At 43.1% G+C, this 18,414-nt stretch overlaps 1 protein-coding gene across 4 annotated transcripts in view; it reads right to left on the reverse strand.

The window, feature by feature from the left end:
* The window catches only part of LOC144670130 (casein kinase I-like), a 192,347-nt gene that overhangs the window by 30,886 nt on the left and 143,047 nt on the right, over positions 1-18,414 (reverse strand). For 2 of the 4 annotated variants that reach the window (XM_078532585.1, XM_078532584.1), the window contains exons 11-12: positions 13,900-14,010; positions 10,539-10,645 (exon numbers count right to left, since the gene is read on the reverse strand). In XM_078532585.1, the coding sequence (XP_078388711.1) occupies positions 10,539-10,645; positions 13,900-14,010 (218 nt within the window). Of the gene's footprint in view, positions 1-7,550; positions 7,579-10,538; positions 10,646-13,899; positions 14,011-18,414 lie in introns of those variants that run through there. The other 2 variants (XM_078532586.1, XM_078532587.1) reach the window with 2 other exon arrangements.

An 18,414-nucleotide genomic window follows, 5' to 3' on the forward strand; every position in this document is an offset into this window, starting at 1 on the left:
AGGTAAGATAACAGAAAACTTGGTCAAAGAGGTGGGTTTTAAGGAGCATCTTAAAGGAGAAAGAGGTGGAGAGGTTTAGGGAGGGAATTCCAGAACTTAGCACTTCCGCAACTCAAGCCACACCCTCCAGTTTTTGCATCTATTATTCATTCACGGGATGTGGGCTTCGCTGGCTGGGCCAGCATTTATTGTCCATCCCTAGTTGCCCTTGAGGTGGTGGTGGTGCGCTGCCTTCTTGAACCCATGCAGTCCATGTGGTGTATTACACAGTGCTATTAGGAAGGGAGTTGCAGGATTGTGACCCAGCGACAGTGAACGAACGGCGGTACATTTCCAAGTCAGGATGGTGAGTGGTTTGGAGAGGATCTTCCAGGTGGTGACGTTCCCACCCATCTGCTGCCCTTGTCCTTCTAGACGGTCGTGGGTTTGGAAGATGCTGTCATAGGAGGCTTGGTGAATTCCTGCAGTGCATCTTGCAGATGGTACACACTGCTGCTACTACACGTTGGTGGTGGAGGGAGTGAATGTTCGTGGAAGCGGTGTCAATCAAGCGGGCTGTTTGTCCTGGATGGTGTCAAGCTCCGAGTGCTGAGAGCTGCACTCATCCAGGCAAGTGGGGAGTATTCCATCACACTCCTGACTTATGCCTTGTAGATGGTGGACAGGCTTTGGGGAGTCAGGGGGTGAGTTACTCGATGCATGACTCCAAGCCTCTGGCCTGCTCTTGTAGCCACAGTATTTATGTGGCTAGTCCAGTTCAGTTTCTGGTCAGTGGTAACCCCCAGGATGTTGATAGTGGGGGATTCAGTGATGGTAACGCCATTAAACATCAAGGGGTGATGGTTGGATTCTCTCTTGTTGGAGATGTTCATTGCCTGACACTGTGTGGTGCAAATGTTACTTGCCACTTGTCAGCCCAAGCCTGGATATGGTCCAGGTCTTGCTGCATTTGCACATGGACTGCTTCAGTATCTGAGGAGTCACAAATGGTGCTGAACACTGTGCAATCATCAGTAAACTTCCCCACTTCTGACCTTACGATGGAAGGGCATTGATGAAGCAGCTGAAGATAGTTGGACTGAGGACACTACCCTGAGGAATTCCTGCAGTGATGTCCTGGAGCTGAGATGACTGACCTCCAACACCCACAACCATCTTCCTTTGTGCTAGGTATGACTCCAACCAGTGGAGAGTTTCCTCCCCGATCTCCATTGACTCCAGTTTTGCTAGGGCTCCTTGATGCCACACTGGATCAAATTTGGACTTGATGTCAAGGGCAGTCACTCTCACCTCACCTTGGGAGTTCAGCTCTTTTGTCCATGTTTGATCCAAGGCTGTAATGAGATCAGGAGCTGAGTGGCCCTGGCAGAACCCAAACTGGGCGTCAGTGAGTAGGTTATTGTTAAGCAAGTGTTGCTTGATAGCACTGTTTGTGACCCCTTCCATTACTTTACTGATGACTGAGAGTAGACTGATGGGGTGGTAATGGGTTAGATTTGTCCTTTTTGTGAACAGGACATACCTGGGCAATTTTCCACATAGCTGGGTAGATGCCAGTGTTGTAGCTGTACTAGAGTAGCTTGGCTAGGGGTGCAGTAAGTTCTGGTGCACAAGTCTTCAGTACTATTGCTGGGATATTGTCAGGGCCCATGGCCTTTGCAGTAACCAGTGCCTTCAGCCGTTTCTTGATATCACATGGAGTGAATTGAATTGGCTGAAGACTGGCATCTGTGATGCTGGGGACCTCCGGAGGAGGCCGAGATGGATCATCCACTCGGCACTTCTGGCTGAAGATTGTAACAAATGCTTCAGCCTCATCTTTTGCACTGATATGCTGGGCTCCCCCATCATTGAGGATGGGGATATTTGTGGCGCCTCCTCCTCCAGTGAGTTGTTTAATTGTCCATCACCATTCACGACCGGGTGTGGCAGGATTGCAGGGCTTAGATCTGATCTGTTGGGACGCTTAGCTCTGTCTATCACTTGTGGCTTATGCTGTTTGACATGCAAGTAGTTCTGTTTTATAGGTCCTCCAGCTTGACACCTCAATTTTAGGTATGCCTGGTGCTGCTTCTGGCATGCCCGCCTGCACTCTTCGTTGAACCAGGGTTGATCCCCTGGCTTGATGGTAACAGTCAAGTGGGGGGATATGCTGGGCCATGAGGTTACAGATTGTGTTTGAGTTGAGCTGATGGCCCACAGCGCCTCATGGATGCCCAGTCTTGAGTTGCTAGATCTGTTTGAAATCAGTGGTAGTGCCACACAACATGATGGATCCTCACTGTGAAGGCAGAACTTCGTCTCCACAACTGTGCGGTGGTCACTCCAGATGCATTGTCCATGACTGTATCGGCAGGTGAGGATGAGGTCAAATATGTTTATCCCTTTTGTTGGTTCCCTCACCACCTGCTGCAGACCCAGTCTAGCAGCTATGTCACTTAGAACTCGGCCAGCTTGGTCGGACATTGAAGTCCTCACCCAGAGTACACTCTGAGCCCTTGTCCCCCAAGTGGTGTTCAACATGGGAGGGTGGCACATGGTAATCAGCAGGAGGTTTCCTTGCCTATGTTTGACCTGATGCCATGAGACTTCATGGGGCCTGGAGTCGATGTTGAGACTTCATGGGGCCCGGAGTCGATGTTGAGACTCCCAGGGCAACTCCCTCCGTATACCATTGTGCCACCGGTGGGACAGGACATACCCAGGGATGGTGATGGTGGAGTCTGGGACATTATCTATTAGATATGATTCCGTGGGGATGACTATGACAGGCTGTTGCTTGACTAGTCTGTGAGACAGCTCTCCCAATTTTGGGACTAGCCTCCAGAAGTTAGTACGGAGGACTTTGCAGGACGTTTCCGGTGCCTCCGGTCCTTTTCTGTGACTTTCGTGAACCAGATGGGTTTTTACAATGGTTTCATAGTCATCATTAGACTATTGAATTCAAATTCCACCATCTGCCATCTGGGATTCGAACCCGGGTCCCCAGAGCATTATACGGAGTCTCTGGATTACTAGTCCAGCGACAATACCACTACGCCATCACCTCCCCCTTATTAAAATCATACATTTACAAGAGGTCAGGATTCGAGTAGCACAGATATTTTGCAGAGTTGTAATCTGGAGGAGGTTACAGGGATAGGAGGGCTGAAACTATGGAAGGACATGAAAACAAGGATGAGAATTTTAAAATGAAGATTTCGCCTCATCGGGTGCCAATTTAGGTTAGTGAGCACAAGGGTGAATGCATGAACAAAACTTGGTGTAAGTTAGGGTAAGGCCAGGGTTTTGGATGACTTAAAAGTTTATGGAGGTAGAATGTGGAAGTCCAGCCAGGAGTGTGTTGGGATATTAAATCTGGAGGTAACAAGAGCAGAGATGTGTGTGTGTCAGCAGATGAGCTGAGAAAGGGGTAGAGTCCCTTTGCCAGAGCACTGAAGTGGAGAAAATTACCAGCAAGTTATACAATCAACATGCAAATGTTGGGTTTGCTTTAATCAAACTAATCTTAAACAGTGTCAGTGAGCAGAACGGAGTACTTATTAACCAAGAATAGCTCTTGCCTGATTAAAAGTAGAGCACTGGCAAAGGTCAGAAACATTAGCAGAGCAGAAAGCACTTAACTTCAAGCTAAAACTCATTTTCTCAGGACTAGCTGTGTGGTCAAATATCACAAAAAAAAATGAATCAACTCCATGCTGTCTCACTGGATTGGAAAGTAGCTAAATGTTAGAATGTCACTATATGAAATGGTTGGAGGCAGTAATTAGTGAAACTCCACAGGAGATTATTCTGGGTCTATGTGGTTTTAACTATTAATACACAATATGGAAAAGGAATCTTCTATGAAATCTGATGACAAGCCAAATGGGCCTTGTGAGTATAAGTGGGGCTGAGGGGGGTGGGGTGGTATATGGAATTCACATGTAGCTGGACTATTAAACTGCATGGGTTAGAACACAGATGGGTTTTATTCTGGATAAGAGCAACAATCTTGTCTATTAGAAAACAAATGAAAAATATGGGAATATGTCAATAAGGGATATCCTTTAGCAAAGATCACGGAGCACAGCTGAAGGAAGCCTTTTTGAGAGAGCCATAACAGTACCGTAGGAGGCCATTCAGCCCACTGAGTCCACTCCGGCTCTCTGTAGAGTAATCCAGTCAGCCCTGTTCCCTTGTTCTATCCCCAAAGTCTTTGCAAGTTTATTTCCCTTTGATGCATCTTTCTTTGAAAAATCTATGATTCTACAGTGGTTAAGGAAAGCACTTGCTACATTTGTTAGCTATTCCCTTTGGTAATTATACGTGAATCTAGCAAGGTTGATTCACAGTTAGTTGTCAAAATAAAAAATTCCAAGTGTGTGAGTAATTGATTTAAATATCCCACTGTGGTATGTGCAAAAATGAATCCAATTACATCTGACCCAGAAAAGATAAATATAAAAAGCTACTGGATTGCCATAAAATCCAACTGGTTCTCTAAGGTCCTTCAGGGAAGAGAACCTTTCATCTCTACCCAGTCCCACACAACATGACTGACCTCTGAAGTAGTCTGGCAAGCCACTGAGTTATAAAAACAATCACTCGTTACCTCACCACCAACTTCTCAGGATAGCTTAGGGATGGGTTGCAAATGCAGCTTTGCACATTCTAAGAACAAAGTGCAGATTGAGGCAACACACTGACTATTGAGGGTAATTTTGGGTGTATAGTGATAAACTGGAGGGGGCAAGAATAATTCTGGGATTCGGAGCTCCATGTCACAAATTAAAACTCAGTCCTGGCTGTGTCGCCAAGAAGAATGGAGAATATAGAATACTCTGGGCAGGTGAATTAGAGTATGTCAGCAAGGATGGGAGTTATGGGCAAGTAGAACTTGACATGGAGTGGAAATGTGTGGCAGAGGTTTGAGCCAATGAAGCTTATGGGGGTTGGGAGGCCAGCATGGGGGATATCAGACCAGCTAACAATGGTATGCATTGAAGGGTTTCATCAGGAAAGGGGCTGAGGTAGATGCAGAGGCAGGTGGTAGACTGAAGTGGTTATGGTGGTGGGTGCAAGTTTAATAGTAAAAAGAGACAAGATGATTATGAAAAGTCTGGTTCGGCTTTACTGTGGCCAGGAGGGATTTGAGTCAGCTGGAAAGAAGCAGAGTTTGTGATGGATTCAGAATAGATTTGAGCCAGAGGAAGTTTTGACCCATTGGTGGGACAATACAGAAACAGCCCCAAGGGATGAAGAAATATGGTGGAGAAAGACAGTTGGGTGTCACCAGTACACATGTGCAAGTTGATGCCATGTCTATGAATGTTGACCAGCAGATGATAAGATACTCACAGGATCTTGAAGGTAATGATGTGGGGGAGGGAAGAGAAGGTATTGCTGGAGATGTGCTGGTTGCCGTTGCATCAGTAGGAGCAGAATCATTGAGTAGTCCCTTAGAACTGGTACAGATCTAGAGGACCAAACACTCAATGGTCCCTGAGCTGAGGAGCCACACAAAATGTTATATCAAGGGACGGTACCAGAGAAATAAATTTGGGCAGATATTCAAGAAATTTCATTTGATTCGCATTTTTGGTGTCATGTAAGGAAACACTTTGCAAAATATTTCCCAGGAGGCTAGTTATAGTACGAGATAACCCAGAAAGTATATGAACTTTGGAAGGAATAAAATTGCTTTTTGCATTTAATAACTTGTGTTTCATATTTCATGTCAGCACTGTGATTTGATTTTCTTCTTTGTACAACTTTGTTTCCTTTCCAAATTATATCTCGCCTTCAGTCCCACCTGACTTCTCTGCTGCTGAGGGTTTAAATGACTTGCTCCGAGATCATTGCTAATAACCTCTCCGGCTGGCTACCAGGAAGCACTATGGATTACCCAAGACACACACTATCCTCTCCAATTTCCTTCTATCTAGCAAACACCATCTTGACATGATTCAGGTCAGGAACTTAGTCAACAGATTGAATTTAAGGCCATCACTGTTCCACAATGCTGAGCACAGCAGTACTCTAACACTTGGTGGCACCTAGCTTGAAGCTGCCTTTTAAAAAACAGAACACATTTATTGTCCCATCTACTGCTCTTTATCTTCTAAGAACATCATTGTGCTTCCACAAGCCTGGAAATGGATCAGACAGCCCACAAATACACTCATATTGCTTGTGCACATACATAAAAGATATCTATACACACAGCTCACCCACTGTACAAAAATGGGTGAAATATTTGCTTCTAGGAAAATGCTTCTGGTTATTATTTCATGGTTGTTGGACTAACGATCAAAAAATTGTCTCACAATTAAAGAATGAAAACATAAAATCTATATCCTGACAAGGGAGGAGAGGAAAACTTTCTATTCCAACACTAAATTATAACGTTGATAATATTAAACTGTTATATTCCATGTGCCAAAGTCAAGCCTAATTTCCAAAATTATAGTCATAGGCTTCTCTGCTTAGTGATTAGAGATTTTAATCCCAAGTTTGTAGGAACAGCTTATGTCTACAACAACAAAATGTTAATATTGCAAGGAGATGTGGGTCAGGATCCCCATGCACTTGCACCCATATTCAGTAAACGTTGACTAAATGAAGCCTGTAGACCATTGCTACGGTCTTTCCCATGCTTAGCCTTCAATTGTCATTTGACTGCTATGTTAACTAAAAGCACAATAGGGCAGCTTTGTGGCCATGAGATCCAACAGAACAATTTTAAGTGTCTTTTGCAGGAGAGATGGACTGTCCTCGTTTAAAAGAGGCAATTTAGCAACAAGCAGATGGGAAGGAAGCAAAATCAATACTCGACTATCTTACGGTTTGTTAAATTCAATTTACTTTGAATATCACATTAATCTGGTACTTAAAGGGAGGGGTTCTCATATTTCTTAGAGAACATTTCACCTTCTGCAGACTGACCCATGGACTGGGACTGCTGAAGGTGACTGCTGAGAACCCAAGTAAAAAGATTCAAGCAGGCATCTCTGCAGACTCTCTGACTGACTCCAAGGGGGTATTATTCATGGAAGTAATAATGGTATCAGGCACTGAATGGAATAACTTTCATCAGAGCTTGTACAGTATTGGGAGCTGAGCCTGGGGGCAGTTTCTGCAACATTTGACTGTTATGTTGTCTCAAAGCACAAAAGGGTATCTTTATGGCTATGAGAGTCAACAGAACATGCTCCATACAAGTGTCTATAACAGGAGCTAAATTTGCAGCTATCTCCAATTGTATGATCAGAAGCTGAATTAGGGGAATCTGCAAAGACTCGTTTGCAGACACACATTTAGCTCAAAAGTCAAGACTCTAAACTGCCTAGATTTTCAATATAGTATTAAAGACCAAAGGGAAGACTTGCCTTCTGTTGCTAATACCATTTGTACCGCGAATTTAAATTTAAGTTCCTGTTCACATTTACATGGTGGTTGGCTCTAAAAGCCAATCACTGGTTCACACAACCGCCATCCAAGACAGATTTGTCACTTTTTTGTCATTCTAGCTTGGTCCACTCCCTCTTTCCCTGACCAAAGAGAGGGACTCACCACATGTTGAGCACTTTGATGCAGCTACAAAGAGTTTAGAGAGAAAAGACAACAGATTAATCAAAGGAGAAAGCGCCGCTGTCAAGCTCATCATGCACACAGCTGACATGGGTGGGGTAGAGAGAGGGGGGGAGGGAGAGAGAGGGGGGAAGTAGTAGCTGTACGAGGGGGGCTTCAGAGAAGAGTGAGGGTGAATTTGCCAGGGTGGAATGAGAGAAGCAAAGAATGAGACAAGTAAAGGGAGCAGAGGAAAAGCAAACCAAAAAAAAAGGTTTAACTAAACAAAATCCCATGACATGGAAAATCAGCCAATTAAAATACAAAAGCTGTTCAAGTGACAAGCTGCTTGTAAACTTGGAAACGTGAAAGAGAAAAAAAAAATCACACTGACATTCATGGCAGAGGCCATTTTGATGAGACAGCTGCACCTGTCTCACCCTCCATATGTTTGGCTCAAATGCTTTAACCACTGTAGCAATTTGAGTGAAGGCCTAAAGCAAAATTAGGCTTTGATTTTTTTCAATGTCTTCATTATACTATGGTGATTATTCTCTACAGGATGATAAATGAAACATTTCCTGTTAACTGGTAATTATATTTTTCATGGACGAATGGAAAAAAAATTCAAAAAAGGCTTTTAGCAGCAAACTTTATACGGTCTTCAAAGGAGCTTTATTGCATCAAATGATTTGATGTTCAAAGGCCCTCTATCTGCATTGTGCTCACCAACTTCCTCTTCCCTCAGTATTGCCAAGGCTGCTGGCTTAAAGGAGAAAGAGAAGCAACTTGGCCATCCCAGCATGCATTTGATCCAACCTGTACAGAGTCATGCTTAAAAAAAGATCTTCCTGCCTGACATTGTGACAGGCAATATGCAGCAATTCAATCACAAAGGCATTTTTAAGAGTCGTTTTAATGGTTTACAGTTCCTTTAAACAGAGATTACCAAGCACTAATCATAAACCTGATAGACACCCACTGAACCTATGGATGTTTTAGAACTGCATAGTTTTAGAAAAGCATAAAATGGCATTGCCATGGTAACCCTCTCATGTACTTTGCCGCTGTCTCTCTCACTTCCTTTATAGCTTACTGCATTTCACATGCAGTTAAGTATGCACTGTTCTGAACCAATGCAACATTTATTGATCGAACTCTGAACACGTATTCTGACAGCAAGGTGCACGTGGGGTCAGGGAGGGGTGGTGGGGAGTGGGAAAGAAGGTATTGGGGTGGCCTGGAACAAGCCGGCTTAAAAGGCAGATAGTAAAGAGAAAACATGGTCTGACAGGGTTAGCGGTTAATGGTCAACTGCAGTAGAAAAAGTCAATTGCAGTGTTGCCAATGTAATCTTCTTCAAGGTAGAGGTCGTCAAGGTTGTTCCAATTACGCTGGCATGAAAGCATATCAGGAGAAAATGATGGAAATGCAGGAATCATTAACCCTTTCACTGGCACACACCAATATTTACATGTCAACAAAGTTACCTCTTCTGTGCCTATACACAATCATAGGCATTAATGGAATAAACAGGTGAAAATGAATCTTTTCACTGTGTGCATGGAACACCAACAAACTCAATCCAGTAGCTCACTGCAGATACCAACTTGATTTAGCCACCTTCATTTTTGAATTTACATTTAGTTTATGTTGGTAAAGCACATGGTTTCCTAAAGCTATATATTTTTTTGCTTTCACCCACAGTAGCTACATTCAGCCAACTGTAAAATGAGGGATCCAATCAACATCGAGATGTTTTACCATGCACCCACTTTGTCAAAGAGACATTCTCAGGTGTTAAGCCTTCAGCTGCCTTTGATTCCCTGAACTACAGTTGGCATTTACAAGCCATAAATTCTTGATGAAAATTAGCCTTAAGAGACAAAAGCCCGAGATGAATGACTCTTTCCTCTGTAATGATGAACAATACTGCAGATTCTGTGTTAAGGTGGTAGAACCTTTAGTCATTGGAAGCCATGCTCAGTCTGTTATTGGGTTATCCAGATCCTTTTTCATCAATGCTGCTCCAAACAGAACAAGCATCTAACGCTAATTTGAAAACATTCAACTAAGAACTCACAATAGGGAAAAGCCTCAATGTTAACCGAATGAGACAGTGAAAGGGTTAAATGGATTATGGGAAACTGCTGCTCCATCCACGTGAGTTACAGTACAGTCTGCCGTGCATGCAGTAATCAGCCAGATACATTTCAATGACGGTTAATGCTCCACACTTTCAGAATCCATCATTAAAAAAAGCATCACTGATAAATGCCCACAGTTGTTAGCATAATGGAAGTGACTAGCTTTAAGTCGTGGAATATATAACAAACTTGGGAAATATGTGGAAAAGAATCCTGCCATTTCAGACAACTTCGTGGGGCTGGGGTATTTGGCACAATGCCCAGAGATATTGGGTGACTTAAGGAGTACAATGATTGCTTGGACATGCTAACTTTCACCTTGGAGTTGTAGGTTACACATGCAAGCATGGCAGAGCAATGCAGAAATTCAGGGTGTATTCCCATTGCTCTGTTGAATTGTCAAGTGGAAGATCACACCATTGGTTTGCTGATCAGTAAGTCATAGCGATGCACTTCTACCAGGAAGCAAGTGAAAAGTTGCCCTTTTAGTCAAAGTGCTGCTTCGTTAGTTTCTTTCATAACCAAGTGTTGTTGCACGGGTAGGAGTTGGGAAGTAGGGGGAAGGTGAATCAGAAACCTTGCCTTTAGGAAAATGACCAATTAAAATTTCCATTCTCAACTTCAAACTTCATAAGCTGAACTGAACAGAAAACTTAAACCGGCTTAAAAAATCCACTTGCCGCTGAACCTCTGAGCTCCGCTGGAGCCTTTAGTCAAATATTCTACCGTTGAATATGTCTACACCGATACTGCAACAGCCAACAAAATGGCTGTAATGAATAGTGCAAGGTGGAGCATTCACCAGGCATGAGAGTGCACAATGTATCATAGGGCACATACTTGGTATCTTCCGAAAGTTCCACCTCTGGCTGGGCTGCGATTGGTGCACTGGAGTGTGCCGCTGTTGGGTCATCGACGTTGAGCTCGCCATTCGTGGAGCTGACCACCTTTTAAGATAGATGAGGATAAGAAATTTACACAGGTAAAGATCACATTGCCAACCATGAGAGTGTTAACACTGCTGTGATTTACTTGATGGACGTTGTTACGTCATCTTTCTCCCCGTCTTTCTCAGGTAATGTGCACTATTTTAGAGTCATAAAAATATAAACAGTTAACGTGGGCCCCGTTCACAGCAGGATTGCCAATAGACAGACCTGGGAGCAGCAGAAAATATTTGCCTGAAGAAAACGTGTCTAAACTAAGCAGAATGGCAGCAAGACTCCAGTTACAGTATGAATTGTCTTCTGAATGCAGGACTCGCGCACCCGGAGTTTGCCGCTGTGGCGACATAGCTCGCCTTTGCTGTGTGTGTGTGTGTATCGGTCACCATTGGGAGGGAGAAATCTTGCTAAAGCACATGGCCCCTGTCAAACATGCAACTCAACCTCTCGCACCCCTTCTATACTGATAGAAAACTGAGGAAATAGTTATTTTTTTTAATTCGGTTTTAGAGAAACCGCATGCGTGTCAGCCACTGTGCACATTAGTAGTTTTTTAAAAAAGCATTAAAATCCTGAATTGGAGTGATGCTGCCTTTACATACTCCAAAATCTGCTTCAATTCCTCCATGGGCACAATTGGTAGGGCTTGAGGCAATTTTTATTTTTGGCTGCCACTGAGTTTTATTTCATCGCTACAACCTAATGGAGGCAGAAAGGCAATGGCAAAATTGATTCTACTGCGAACTTTTGGAAAGCCGCTACCTGCTTTGTTTATAGCGTCAAAAAGAAAGCCGATTTGCTGATTTGGTGTTCGATTACTAGTAGCTGCTCATTTATGTACAGGGATGAACTTTATTGTGCCAAGCTAGCATTATATCCTAATATATACCATATACATCCTTCTGGTGTCAGCAGTGACTTGGTGTTCATATTCTAGCCGAGGACTGGTGCAAATAGTACATTGGAATGCCAGCATGTATTATCAGAACAAAGAAAAGTACAGATAAAAGCAAAAAACTGTGGATGCTGGAAATCCAAAACAAAAATAAAAATACCTGGAAAAACTCAGCAGGTCTGGCAGCATCTGCGGAGAGGGACACAGTTAACGTTTCGAGTCCGTATGAAGAAAAGTACAGCACAGGAACAGGCCCTTCGGCCCTCCAAGCCTGCGCCGATCATATTGCCTGTCAAACTAAAACATTTTGCACTTCCGGGGTCCGTATCCCTCTATTCCCATCCTATTCATGTATTTGTCAAGCTGCCTCTTAAACACCACTATTGTACCTGCTTCCACCACCTCCTCTGGCAGCGAATTCCAGACACTCACTACTCTCTGTGTAAAAAACTTGCCCCGCACATCTCCTCTAAAGTTTTCTCCTCTCACCTTAAATCTATGTCCCTTAGTAATTGACTCTTCCACCCTGGGAAAAAGCTTCTGACTATCTACTTTGTCCATGCCACTCATAATTTTGTAAACTTCTATCAAGTCGCCCCTCAATCTCCGTCGCTCTAGTGAGAACAATCCGAGTTTCTCCAACCTCTCCTCATAGCCAATAACCTCCAGACCAGGCAGCATCCTGGTAAACCTCCTCAGGTACCTCTCCAACGCCTCCATATCCTTCTGGTAATGTGGCGACCAGAATTGCACGCAATATTCCAAGTGTGGCCTAACCAAGGTTCTATACAGCTGCAGCATGACTTCCCAGCTTTTATACTCAATACCCCTGCTGATGAAGGCAAGCATGCCATATGCCTTCCTGACTACCTTATCCACCTGCGTTGCCACTTTCAGTCACCTGTGGACCTGTACACCCAGACCCCTCCACCCGTCGATGCACTTAAGGGTTCTGCCATTTGCTGTATAATTCCTACCTGTATTAGACCTTCCAAAATGCATTACCTCGCATTTGTCCGGATTAAACTCCATCTGCCATTTCTCCGCCCAAGTCTCCAACCGATCGATATCCCGTTGTATCCTTTGACAATCTTCTTCACTATCTGCAACTCATCCAACTTTAGTGTCGTCTGCAAACTTACTAATTAGCCCTGTTACATTTTCCTCCAAATCACTTACGTATGCTACAAACAGCAAAGGTCCCAGCACTGATCCCTGCGGAACTCCACTAGTCACAGCTCTCCATTCAGAAAAGAAGTACTGTCTGCTTTCTGAGGTGGGCATAATCAACCCATTTTTACATTGAATTGCTTGTCAGAAAGCTGCTTAAAAGGTATTTCTATTTTGTATTCACTTTATTAAGAGGACAGAGCAGTGGTTTGCTGCATGAACAGAACACAGTAGGCTGACACCAAGAGGATTTATGTCAAGTGAAGAGTAAAGGATTGTTGTTGTTAGTATATTAGAAAAATATAACAAAAGAAATATTCCAGGATAATCTTACCTTGAAGCAGTTTCATAGAGTGCTTTCTGTACTATTCATTTTCTTTTTTTAGGCCTTCATAAGCATGTGCTATCAGCTCCCCATGCTCTCCCTTTTCCCCCTTTAGCTAACCCTCCCATTGTGTCCATCTCTATTGCTGACAGTTATACTGTTTAGCCATCAACTGAGTCAGAAGGTTATGGGTGAGTCCCATTTCAGAGAACTGAGCACTGAGAATTGAACACAAAATCTAGGGTGACACCTCAGTGTAGTATCGAGGGACTGCAACCCTGTTGGAGGTGCTGTCTTTTGGATGAGATGTTATACCAAAGCCCCGTCGGCCCACTCAGATGGATATAAAAAATCCAAAGGCACCATTTTGGAAAAGAGCAGCAGGGATCTCCCTGGTCTTGGCCAATATTTATCTCTCAACCAACATTATTAAAACATATTATCTGATCATTATCACACTGCTTTTTCTGGGAGCTTGCTGTGTGCAAATTGGCTGCTGTATTTCCTCCATTACAACAGTGACGACACTTCCAAGTACTTTACTGCCTGTAGAGCCACTATTGGATGTTCTGAGGCTGTGAAAGGCACTACAAAAATGTATCTTTCCTACTTTTCTTTGTTCACTTGCCACTCCTGTAAGGCACTTGACACTTAGTAGAATCAACTTGGCTGCCCTAGAACTGTAATTTACAATTTACTGGGAGGTCTGTCCTCACCCCCATCACTTTAGAAATCTAAAGCAAATCTGGTTCACAAAGGCAGAAGCTTGGGACAACCCTGCAGGGAGGCACAGAGCATCATGTATTGGCTTTAACCCTGAACAGTAAATCCCCATCCGGTAATGAATCACACAAGATGATGTTATACCTGGACTGAGCCTCCGTGTCTGTCAGATGCCAGCTGGGAGGTCAGGTATGAAGGGTTTTGCTGCCGATTTGGCTGAATTTCCCATGCTCCTCTGCGGTCAGCTCCTCCTGTCTACTCATTGATTACAACACAAGGGGAAGGGTGACAATTGTGGGATCCATGCAGCACAGCAGGCCCAAGCAAAGCAGTGAAACAAAAAGTTAGTCATCAGGGATTAGTAAACTGATAAGCAAAGCACAAATGATGCAGTTCTTAGGTATGTCATGAGGCACAGTTTGGCCATTGCAAATTTTGAAGAAAATCAAAAATCTGCTACGATGAATTATTTTTTTTTTAAAAGAAGATTGCAACAGGGATGGCAGAAAGCAAGATGGTTTCCTGACCCCAGCAGAGATTCAGGGCTGAACTTCCTTGGGGCTCTGCTGATGTAACTTCCGCAAGAACTCCAGTTGCAAATGTATACCGTGATTCTGAACTTACGGTGGTGGTGGAGGTGGGGAATTCACCCTCTCCATCACAATTCAAGTTCAACAAGAGGACATACCACATTATATTTCCCATCAATAGGTGTACAGATAGATCATAAGACATAGGAGGAGTAGGCCATTCAGCCTCACGAGCCCGCTCCGCCATTTGATAAGAACACGGCTGAGCTGATTGTGTCCTTTCCTGCCTGTCCCCCATTATCCTCAACTCCCTTGGCAATCAAAAATCTGTCTAACTCATCCTTGAATATATCCAATGACTCATTCTCCACTGCTCTCTGTGGAAGAGAATCCCAGAGACTAGTTAGCCTCAGAGAAGAAATTCCTCCTCATTTCCATTTAAGTGGGAGACCCCTTATCTTTAAACGGTGCCCCCTAGTTCTAGATTTCTCCACGAGAGGAAACATCCTCTCAGTCTTTTAAATTCCAATGAGTATGGGCCCAACCTTTCCCCCTAAGGAAATCCCCTTCATCCTTGGGATTAGCCTCATGAATCTTTTCTGAATTGCCTCCAATTCAAGTATATCTCTCCTTAATTAAGGAGAGCAAAACTGCACACAGTGCTCTATGTGGGGTCTCACCAATGCTCTGAACATTGTATCAAAACTTCCCCACTTTTATACTCCATTCCCTCTTGCAATAAAGGCCAACACTCCATTTGCCTTTCTAATTACTTGCTTTACCTGCATGCTAACATTTTGTGATTCATGTACAAGGACACCCAGATCCCTCTATACTACGGCATTCTGCCGTCTGTCCATTTAAATAATATTCTGCGTTTCTATTCTTCCCATTAAAGTGGACAACCTCATACTTTCCTACATTAGACTCCATCTGCCAAATTTTTGCTCACTCACTTAACCTATATCCCTTTGCAGACTCTCTGTTCTCCTCACAACTTGCTTTCCTTCTTATCTTTGTATCATCAGCCAATTTGGCTACAAGAGGCAGTTCTTTCATCCAAATCATTAATATGTATCATAAATAGTTGAGGCCCCAACACTGGTTACTGTGGCAGCCCACTAGTTATAGTTTGCCAACCTGAAAATTACCTATTTATTTAGGCTCCACATTTCCCCATAACCCACGACTCCCTCAGCAATCAAAAATTCTTCTAACTCAGCCTTGAATATATTGAATGATCCAGCTTCCACTGCTCTCTGTGGAAGAGAATCCCAGAGACTAATGACCCTCAGAGGAGAAATTGCTCCACGTTTCTGTTTCCTGTTCGCAGCCAACTAACAGGCTACTATTAGCCTGTTAATAGCTAATTTAACTATTTAAATCCTCTATTCATGCTGATATATTATCCCCAACACGATGAGCTCTTATCTTGTGTATTAACCTTTCATTCGGCACCTTGTCCAATGCCTTTTGGAACTCCAAATACATCACATCTACTGGTTCCTCTTTATCCATCCTGCTTGTTATACTTCAAAGAACTCTAATAAATTTGTCAAATGAGATTTCCCTTTCACAAAACCATGTTGACAATAACTGGTTGTATTATGATTTTCTAAAAATCCTGCTACTATTTGCTTAATAATGGATTCTAGCATTTTCCCAATGACAGACGTTGGGTTAACTGGGCTATGGTTTCCTGTTTTGTCTCCCTCCTTTCTTGAATAGAGGTGTCACATTCGTGGTTTTGAATCCGCTGGGACCTTTCCAGGATCATGCGAATTTTAGAAGATTACAAAGCATGCATCCACTATCTCTACAGCCAGCTCTTTTAAGTCCCTAGTATGCAGGCCATCAGGTCCAGGGGACTTTAGTCCCATTAGTTTTCCTACCACTTTTTCTCTAGTGATTGTGATTGTTTTAAGTTCCTTCCTATCTTTTGCCTCTTGATTTTCCACTATTCTTGGAGTAGTTTTTGTGCCTTCTACTGTGAAGACAGGTACAAAATACCTGTTCAAAGTCTCTGCCATTTCCTTGTTTCCCATTATTAACTTCCCAGTTTCACCCTCTAACCAATGCTAATTCTTTTCCTTTCTGTATATTTTCAGAAGTGTTTACTGGCTGTTTTTATATTTCTTGCTAGTTTAAACTCGTACTCTAACTTCTCCCTCTATTATGTTTTAATTTATCTTTTGCTGTTTCTAAATTTTTTCCAATCTTCTGGTCTATGACTAATCTTTGCAATACTGTACATCTTTTCTTTCAATTTAATACCATCCTTATCTTACTTAGTTAGCCTCGGATGGGGCATCTTTCTCATAGGGTACTTCTTCCTCAGTAGAGTATTTCTCGGTTGAGAGCATGAAATATCTCCTTAAATGTCTGCCACTGCATCTCAACCCTCTTACCTTTTAACCTATTTTCCCATCCCACTTTAGCCAACTCTGTCTTACCACCCTTGTTATTGCCTTTATTTAAGTTTAAAGCAAGTAGTTTCAACCCAAATTTCTCACCTTCAAACTGAATGAGGCATTCTGTCATATTATTTCACTCTTACCTAGAAGATCCTTTACTATGAGGCTATTAAGTAATCCTGTCTCATTACATATAATGAGGTCCAAAATAGCCTATTCTGTTTGGTTCCAGAACATGTTTTTTAAAAATTCTTTTACGGGATGTGGGCGTCGCTGGCTAGGCCAGCATTTATTGCTCATCTCTCATTGCCTTTGAGAAGGTGGTAGTGAGCTGCCTTCTTGAACCGCTGCAGTCCCTGTGGTGTAGCTACACCAAAAGTGCAGTTAGGGAGGGAGTTCCAGGATTTTGACCCAATGACAGTGAAGGAACGGTGATTTTTTTCAAGTTGGAATGTTGAGTGGCTTGGAGGGAAACTTCTCTGGTGTTCCCATGTATCTGCTTATTCTAAGAAACTGTCCAGAATAGACTCTATGCACTCATCCTCCAGGCTACCTTAGTCAATTTATTTCGTCCAAGATACATGAAGATTAAAATCACCTATGATTATTGCAAAACATTTCTTACAAACTCCCATTATTTCTTGACTTATATTCTTCGCCTTCAATGTAGCTACTTCAAGGAGTCTATAAACCACTCCTACTAATGACTTGTTTCCTTTGCTATTTTCCATCTCCACCCAAACTGATTCTACATGTTGATCTTCCAAGCGAAGATCATTTCTCACCACTGTACTGATCTCATCCGTTATTAACAGTGCTACCCCACCTCCTTTTCCTTTCATCCTCTCTTTCCGAAATGGCAAATATCTTTGAATATTCAGTTCCCAGCCTTGGTCACCTTGCAACCGTGTCCCTGTAATGGCTATCATACTCATTTACTCCTATTTGTGCGATCAATTCATTCATCGTGTTACAAAAACTGTGCGCATTCCAATAAACAGCCTTCAATTCTGTCTTTTTACCATTTCTCCCTACTCTGACCTTATTTACTGGTGCACCCTGGTTATTAGCACCTGTATCATTGTACCGGTCTATTGCCTTGTCCTTTCTCTAACTTTCCAAATCTCCCCTCATGTGAATCCTCCCCCCAACTATTCAGTTTAAAGCCCAGTCTCCAGCCCCAGTTGCATGATTCGCCAGGACACTGGCCCCAGTGCGTTCAGGTGAAGACTACCCCAACAGAACAGCTCCCTCTTTCTCCCACACTGATGCCAGTGCCCCATGAATTGAAACCCATTCCTCTCACACCTAACTTTTGGGCCACGCATTCAATTCTATCTTATTTACCCTATGCCAATTTGCTTGTGGCTCAGGTAGTAATCCAGAGATTATTACTTTTGTGGTTCTGTTTTTTAATTGAATCCCTAGCTGCTTATACTCCCTCAGCAGAGCCTCTTTCTTAGCCTGTTGTTGGTACCCACGTGGACCACGACAACTGGATCCTTTCCCTCCCATTCCAAGTTCCTCTCCAGCCCCGAGGAGATGTCCTAACTCTGGCACCAGGCAGGCAACACAACCATCAGGACTCACGCTCTTGGCTATGGAAGAAACTTTGACTTCCCAGCAGAACAACCTACCTTAGGAAAAGATTAGACAGCAAAGAGGATGAGGAAAGAAAAATGCTAAAGAATTTAAATGCCTGGTGGAATCCAGAT

Source organism: Cetorhinus maximus, chromosome 30, assembly GCF_964194155.1.
Source record: "Cetorhinus maximus chromosome 30, sCetMax3.hap1.1, whole genome shotgun sequence".
NCBI lineage: Eukaryota > Metazoa > Chordata > Chondrichthyes > Lamniformes > Cetorhinidae > Cetorhinus > Cetorhinus maximus.